The sequence below is a fragment of the Triplophysa rosa genome, linkage group LG5 (assembly GCF_024868665.1).
Source record: "Triplophysa rosa linkage group LG5, Trosa_1v2, whole genome shotgun sequence".
Taxonomy (NCBI): domain Eukaryota; kingdom Metazoa; phylum Chordata; class Actinopteri; order Cypriniformes; family Nemacheilidae; genus Triplophysa; species Triplophysa rosa.
Genome location: NC_079894.1, coordinates 14,293,311 through 14,301,355, shown reverse-complemented (window position 1 = coordinate 14,301,355; position 8,045 = coordinate 14,293,311). Strand labels below are relative to the sequence as shown.

The window sequence follows — 8,045 nt, the reverse complement described above, 5'->3', positions numbered from 1 at the left end:
TGGACTTAACATTATTTTATTTATCCGTTATATTGAAGAAACCTTTTGAAAGAGTTTGGTTTATTATGATCACTTGAGCTTAAATGAGACTTGAGTGTTATGGTGTCCACCATGATTTGTTGCAATTTTGAGGTGTTCAGTCTTATTTTGATTTAAGAAAATAAATGTGATTGCTCTCCTCATGAATCAACTGTTTCTTGTTTTTCACTGACATGTCTCTTAAGTGTTCAAGGACTAGTGCTGCTTTGAGCCTACATTCAGTATGAGTAAAATACTCAAGTACTGTTAAATTCAGATACTCTAAGACTTTTACTGAAGTCATTTTTGAATTGGTGACTTGTAACTTGTAATGGAGTAGTTTTCGCTGCAAGGTATCTGTACTTTTACTTAAGTATGCTTTTCAGGTACTCTTTACACCACTGATCCTGAGTTGGATCTCAAAGCTGCAGTAAAAAGGTCTAATCCCTGACCTACAAACACATGTACAAACACGAAGTATACTGATTATTAGGGATCAGAAATAAGACCCTTATTTAAACATCCAAACAAGCCAACACAAAGACAACAATGAATTACTCGACATTAACGCTTGTCCGGGACAAGTTCATGTTTTGTATGGGCAAGTGAGAGAGAATTTTACTTCCCGGTGTTGTATCAAAATCCTACTCCCCGTGAGATTACGACTCCTCTGTTTTCCCCTACGAAGGTTAGGGTTAGGATTAGGTGTGGAGGCGGGATTTAGAGATCGGGACCAATCATAAAGCAGCATCCTAAGTGAATGAACCAATCAGAAGTAGGGGAGCCGTAATCTCACGGGGAGTCGAATTTCGGTACAACAGTCCATATAACTAGATGCGGATGTGGAATCCTGTTATTTGGTGCTGGTCATATAATTAGAATATCATCAAAAAGTTGATTTATTTCACTAATTCCATTCAAAAAGTGAAACTTGTATATTATATTCATTCATTACACACAGACTGATATATTTCAAATGTTTATTTCTTTTAATTTGATGATTATAACTGACAACTAATGAAAATCCCAAATTCACCTGTATGTCATGTGGCTGTTCTGCGTGTGTGAGTGAATGAGGTGCACAGATTAACAAACTACACGAGTGATGATCGAGGATTTGTCTGCGTCTGCACTGTATGAGGATATAAACACACAAACTTCATCTCCAGAGTTTCTCTTGAGAGTTTATTTTATGAGCATTTTACCATTTGAGTGATGCTGTCTAACACTAAAACTCAAGCGTCTTTTCGACAAACCCGTCAAAATAAAATGTCCCGTTAACATGAACACTCAGACGAAAAAATACTGTAGTATTTGCTAAAGGAAATTGTAGTACACTTGTAGTAAATCGATGAACTGTAGTAAACACTGTAGTGTACTATAGTAAGGTTCAAAGTAGTGATGCGCGGGGCGAGTTGGGGCAGGTCATTAAAAACAAAATAAAAAAACATGTATGTTGCGTGCAATTCCCTATAGCCTATATAAAATATTTGGGAATATGTATTTTCATATTTTATAAGGTTCTTTGATAAGGTTACAATACGTAGGCCTACGTAGCAACGTAACTTGCGTGATGTCCCCAAACCGAACACGTCACGAAAGCACCAAGCAGCTCCCGCCGCCAGCCACTAGTGATGGGAAGTTCGGATCATTTTACTGACTCGGATCTTTGAGTCTCGTTCAGCAAAATGAACGAATCTTTTTTCGAGTCATATCGTTCATTTCGTTCATTATGCAAACGTTGATCACATTACAAACAATACAAAACTATAATGCTATAAGAAACAGAAAAGATTAATTCATTGTTTACCTGGGTCTTTCTAACTCGTCCTCGACTCGATTATCACGCTCTACAACCATTCAGGCATTTTAGTTGACTCAAGTCCTCGGGGTTTGACTCTTCGTTCATCACGTGACAGCGTTCGTAAGCTAAACCAATGCAGTCAGAGCCGGAAAGAATTGATTAGTTCACCTCTCGAGTCTTCGGGTTTGACTCCTTCGTTCATCACGTGACAGCGTCGTAAGCTAAACCAATGCAGTCAGAGCCGGAAAGAGAATTGATTAGTTCACCTCTCGAGTCTTCGGGTTTGAATCCTTCGTTCATCACGTGACAGCGTCGTAAGCTAAACCAATGCAGTCAGAGCCGGAAAGAGAATTGATTAGTTCACCTCTCGAGTCTTCGGGTTTGAATCCTTCGTTCATCACGTGACAGCGTCGTAAGCATAAACCAATGCAGTCAGAGCCGGAAAGAGAATTGATTAGTTCACCTCTCGAGTCTTCGGGTTTGACTCCTTCGTTCATCACGTGACAGCGTCGTAAGCTAAACCAATGCAGTCAGAGCCGGAAAGAGAATTGATTAGTTCACCTCTCGAGTCTTCGGGTTTGATCCTTCGTTCATCACGTGACAGCGTCGTAAGCTAAACCAATGCAGTCAGGCCGGAAAGAGAATTGATTAGTTCACCTCTCGAGTCTTCGGGTTTGACTCCTTCGTTCATCAGTGACAGCGTCGTAAGCTAAACCAATGCAGTCTGAGCCGGAAAGAGAATTGATTAGTTCACCTCTCGAGTCTTCGGTTTGGATCCCATGCAAAATGTAATGTGTAATTGCATTAGTCATTACAAATGTAGTGGAGTAAAGAGTACATATACTTGTTCAAAAATGTAGTCAAGTAGAGAGTAAAAGTTGCTAATATCTTTAATACTCAGTACAACTACAAAGTAGCCAAAAAGATACTTAAGTACAGTAACTAAGTACATTTACTCCAATACTTTACACCACTGCTCAGGATGAGCACCAGCCGCCTCATTTGCCCCTTTTCACAATTAAAGATCACAGCAGGGGCTAAACTCACCAAACACAGACAAACATCCCAAAAGTCCTCTGATGATCCACATAAAACAGAAAAACGCTAGAAACAGGCCTGTTAGAGGAACGAGTTCATCATATTTACAAACACAACACAAAGAGAACCTAGAGGTAGAAACACAGCTGGACAGACATGAACAGAAATGACAGGACGATAACTGGAGGAGAGAGACCTACAGGACAGGCTGAGATATAAAGAAATACAAAGATGAAGTGTTGAAGAGGTGTAAACTTCAGTTTTGTTTTAGCTGAACTGAAACATCATCTGGGTATCACAACAGATAGATAGAGTCATAGTGCTTGGTGTGAGAAAATGCCACCACAAACAACGGGTTGCACACACCACACATTTATCCATTAACAGACTTCTACTGTTTTTTATTTCAGAATTTAAATAAAACATTATGTAAACACACACACACTTCCAGATTTAAACTGACTAGTAATCAGACTACAGACTGACAAAGTCACAAAAGAATACATCCTCATTTAGCCGTTTCTAGCCTCACACACTCCAGATCAACGGTTCGTGCACATGTGAGACGGTGAAAGGAGGAAATTTAGGACACCCATCTGCATGCTAATGAGAACCGTGTCACATGACAACTTGTCTGCATGTGGGTTATTGCGGCATCTTACAGACAACTCTAAGCATAATTTTTTTATTGCATGTGGTTATAACAAACACATTAAAGGATTAAATGTCACATCATAGAATAAACAATCAAAACATAAATACACCAACAAGATTATTATCAGTTATCTGGATGGTCTTATAGCATATTTAAAAGAGCTGAGGTGCCTAGTACCTCGTCCTCATCGCCATCGCTGGGCAGACGCTGGTATTCTGCAGTGTCCCCCATGTTAAGGTCAAAGAAGAGTCCAGCTGAGTTGCTCATCAGCCCTCGCATTCAAATCGACATGGATGTGGTCTATTCCTCTGCGCACGGGACACCACTAATTTATACTCCTCATAAGTCGACTGATACCTTGGTCCTGGATGCAGTGTCAGTTTCTATTGATGTGTGATCACAATATCAGTGAGAAGAGTCTGTCACATCCACACGCATTTCCAAATGCTACTATGCACAAAGCAGATCGTACATCCTCCTTTTCCTGAGTGTTTTTTCAATCTGGCTGCTTCAGTGAGCTATCTGAAACGCTCCATCCCTCCCCTTTGCCTCTGAAACAGCTGTGTGTGGTGAGAGATTTTTTTAATGATGGCTCAGCTGATGCCATGGGCTAATCCCTTGTTATTGTTGTCATGTTTTCTCATTTCATTTCTTCCTCCTACTCCTTCCCCTTGTTTTAAGCCCTGGCTGGTGGTCTCTGCAGCTGCAGTGAGTGGTTGCCCCCGACAACACAGCAGCTGCCTCGTCAAGTGCACTCGCCAGTGAGCACTGGGCTTGAGGCTTTCGACCAATCAGAACGCACCCGGGCTCTTCTTCATGAGCACACTTCAATCCAGTGAGCGAATGTGCTCGAGAGAGATAAGTGAAAAACAGCGAAAATAAGAAGACAGAGAGAGAGAGAGAGAGAGAGAGAGAGAGAGAGAGAGAGAGAGAGAGAGAGAGAGAGAGAAATCAGGTCCATGTGGGTGCTCGCTTCACACTCTCTCTGACTGACCTAAACGTGTCGCCAAACCTGCTTGTTTTTCCAGTCCACTCAGTCAGTGATCTTTTCTCTTTTGACCGTTTGAGTAGATGCTGTGTCAGCTTCTAGTGCTGTATTGGCACGACCAAGGTTTTGTAAGATATTCCCAGGTTTTCAATCTATGACATTTAAGCTTCTCGTGTAACAGTGGGTACTGCATGAAACTTTCTGTTTCAACACTGTGAGAGAAACCATTTCCACCACTCAGGTGTGAACACAAGATGGTACATTCTGTTCCTCTGACAACGATCACTGTCACGCTGCCAATCCACTCTCACATTTTCTCTGAATCTCATCCATTAAGAGGTTTTCATATGCAAATGGATGGGTTTTGCTCTCCCGCTAAAGTTGATTAAAAACCACCCCAACTATCAAGTGTTCAACAGTCAGTATATACACTACCGGTCATAAAAATGTAGTTTTCTAGAAAGAAATTAATATGTTGGCACAATTCTATTTTTGTCCACACAAGTAATTTCAAACACTGAAATATACACCTTCAAATTAAAAAAAAATTAAGAGCATGAGAAACATTTTTGTCAAGTGATCCCAAACTTTTGACCGGTGGTGTTTTTGTATGTGTTGTTTTTCCAGCCTTCTCATCACCTGCATATCTCAGAACAGTTCAAACATTGTGCACTAAGGAAGGGTTGAGTCTGTGTTTTGGCATAAGATCATTTCACAATCTCTCTTTCATACAATTCTTTTCCCAACCAGTATTATACAGTGATTGATGCATCCCTGTAAAATTGGCCAGATGAGGGCATCTCATAAAACAGCATGTAATCAACATCAAATTCAGACTCGCCTCTCTGTATTTCCTCTACTGCTAGTAGTGCAACAGACTAAAAGGTTTCAACCACACATCTACTAAATCAATGCAATGTTTCCCTTTTATTCTGTCCTGGTCATTCATCAGTACTCACAAATTAAAAAGCAGAGCCATATTAGTGCCAGGTCTATTCTCATGTCTCTCGGTATGTTTAAGCTCTATTTGCATCAGGACTCTTCCATGAGCAGATGGCGGAAGCATCAACAGCAATGTCATTAAATCCCACTTCACCCACATACCCCCCTCCCCCACCCACTGTTAGGGGATATTCTCCTGCTGCCGGGCATTAACTGCACACATCAACGTGACACTGTCTTCATTCAGGGACACTTTTCAGGATAACTATACCTGCCAGGCCGAGGGAAATTTCACTCTGTATCAACAACACTAGGCTGCGCTTATTGGACTATCCTAGAACATGACTTGACACAAAATACTAGCCACGATAGTAGCTTCTAAAAATAAGGCATTTCGAAAAAAGTGAGATAGTAGTGACATAAAATGTAGAGTTGTATGTTGTATGAGACTATGTTGGAGTTCATCATCATAGATTAATACAATATCCAGAACATTTACATTACATTCAGCCATTTAGCAGACGCTTTTATCCAAAGCGACTTACAAATGAAGTACAGTAAACAATAGAAGCAATGAACTAACATTCAACCTAGAAATCAGATTTCCAGAGGCTGCATGCTACAAAGGAGATTCATTTTCTATATGTACCATCAATTGTATTAAAATACTCTTGTTACTGATGGAGGTCACTTTTCCTCTGCAAGGGCTTGAAGTGATAGTTCACACAAACATGAAAATTCTGTAATCATTTACTCACCCTCAGATTGTTTCAAGCTTGTCAAACCTCCAAAATTGTTTCTTTAATTTCTTTAAGCTTTAACTTTAATAATTTAAAGACTAAAAACACATTATTCCAACTTTGCATAAATTAGATCATTTCTAACCCTCCTTCATCTGAAAAGAAATGCAAATATTTAAACTATATGTTTAAATATGTTTAAACACCAACACTATGCAAATTGACTATGCAAACATAACAAAATAAATGATCTACTGTAGAAAGAAAGACCAAAACAAAAGCTTAGGTTTGAAAGCAACCCAGCACATTTCTAACACAGCCAATTAAAATATAAAAATTTAAAAAATAAAAAAGTTCATTTTGAAACTATGGCGGAACAAATTAGACTATGTCGGGCCCCCATAGTCTAATTAATGAATGGGAAACATTGGATAGTAGAGGTATCACTATCGATACACTATCGAAAAAAATATTGCAATAGTTACATGTATCAATATTTTTGCACAGCCCTACCAGAAATTACAGTTGCTAACATTTTTTAAAATATATTTCTGTGTTAATCAGAACAAAGAAATTTTAACAGGTTTGGAACAATTTGAGGGTGAGTAAATGAAGACAGATTCTCATAACAACAGGGCAATTCAGTGAAAATGTCAACCTAACCACGAAAAAATGAAGTGTTTACCAGCAGTTTTTACTGTGGTAACAGCACAGATTTTAACATTTGGTGGTTCAAATACCCATGTGAGATCTCTCTTCAAATTTGTAAAGCATTTGTTTTATTTTTAGTGCATGATTTTTCATAGTCAGGTAAGTGCCATTTTCAGGATTGTCACATCCATAACGCTACATATTCCTCATAAATGGACACATGAAGATTAATATAAAATAACTATTTTATGTTCTATAAAGAGACAGCCCTTCTCCATTCATTGGGTATTATTGCTTCAGGATTGCGCTTTTTCTTTGACAGAAATCCTACAAAGTTTATCGTCTTCCAAAAAACGCATCTTTTTTTTGTCACATCCATAACGCATGTTTATTTCCCTTTTTTTAAATAGAAAATTTTTTCATACACTGATATTTTTTGATGTTTAGACTCTATCAACAAGGGTTCAGTAAAATATAAACAGATGGTTCAATATATTCGTAACAAATTCATTCTCTGAGCAATTTTATGTCACGTCCATAATGCAAAATGTCACGTCCATAACGTTGGAATTGCCCAACATCATTGATATATTTATCACGGCCAGCCACACTATCATCAACACTGGCCGCCATGAATAGATTTTTCATGATTCCCATTTACATTTTTATTTTACTATTTAAAACAGCTTAATTCATTGTAGAGTTGCGAGAGCTCAGCGCCTTTCTCTCTCGCGCCTTTTCACACAGAGATCCTGGAAAATACACAGAAAATGTGTCCAGGAATTTGTCCCGGGATCGTTAGATTTTGTTCATTCACACTGCAAGTAATTTTCTGGAATCTGTGCGTGTTCACACACATCCCGTGAAGATCCCGTAAAGACACGTGACGTAATAACGCATAAACTATTTACATAATTTTACATAATGTAAATAATCTTAAACTATAATTTATTTTATTATTAAGTTTATTTATTTTATTTAGCCTTGTTGTGCAAGTTCTCTGGAGCTTGTGCAGAGGCAGCAGCTTTTGCCAGAGGGGAACTGGAATCCCCTGGTTGGGCCTGGGTTCTCCTGAGGTTTTTTTTCTCGATTAGAGTTTTGGGTTCCTCGCCACCGTTTGCATACTGTTTTTGCACTATCTGCCTGACCGGGGGGGCTGCTTTAGAATCTTAAAGTTTTACTTAATTAATATTGCATATAGGAATTTAT

General features: G+C 38.8%; 1 protein-coding gene across 3 annotated transcripts in view; it reads right to left on the bottom strand.

Moving 5' to 3' along the window:
• The window catches only part of tnk2b (tyrosine kinase, non-receptor, 2b), a 68,737-nt gene that overhangs the window by 35,495 nt on the left and 25,197 nt on the right, over positions 1 to 8,045 (bottom strand). The window contains exon 1 of one of the 3 annotated variants that reach the window (XM_057334056.1): positions 3,693 to 4,667. The exons of 1 other annotated variant lie outside the window; for it this stretch is intronic. In XM_057334056.1, the coding sequence (XP_057190039.1) occupies positions 3,693 to 3,794 (102 nt within the window). In that variant the 5' untranslated portion in view covers positions 3,795 to 4,667. Of the gene's footprint in view, positions 1 to 3,692; positions 4,668 to 8,045 lie in introns of those variants that run through there. One more of the 3 variants, XM_057334058.1, reaches the window with a different exon arrangement.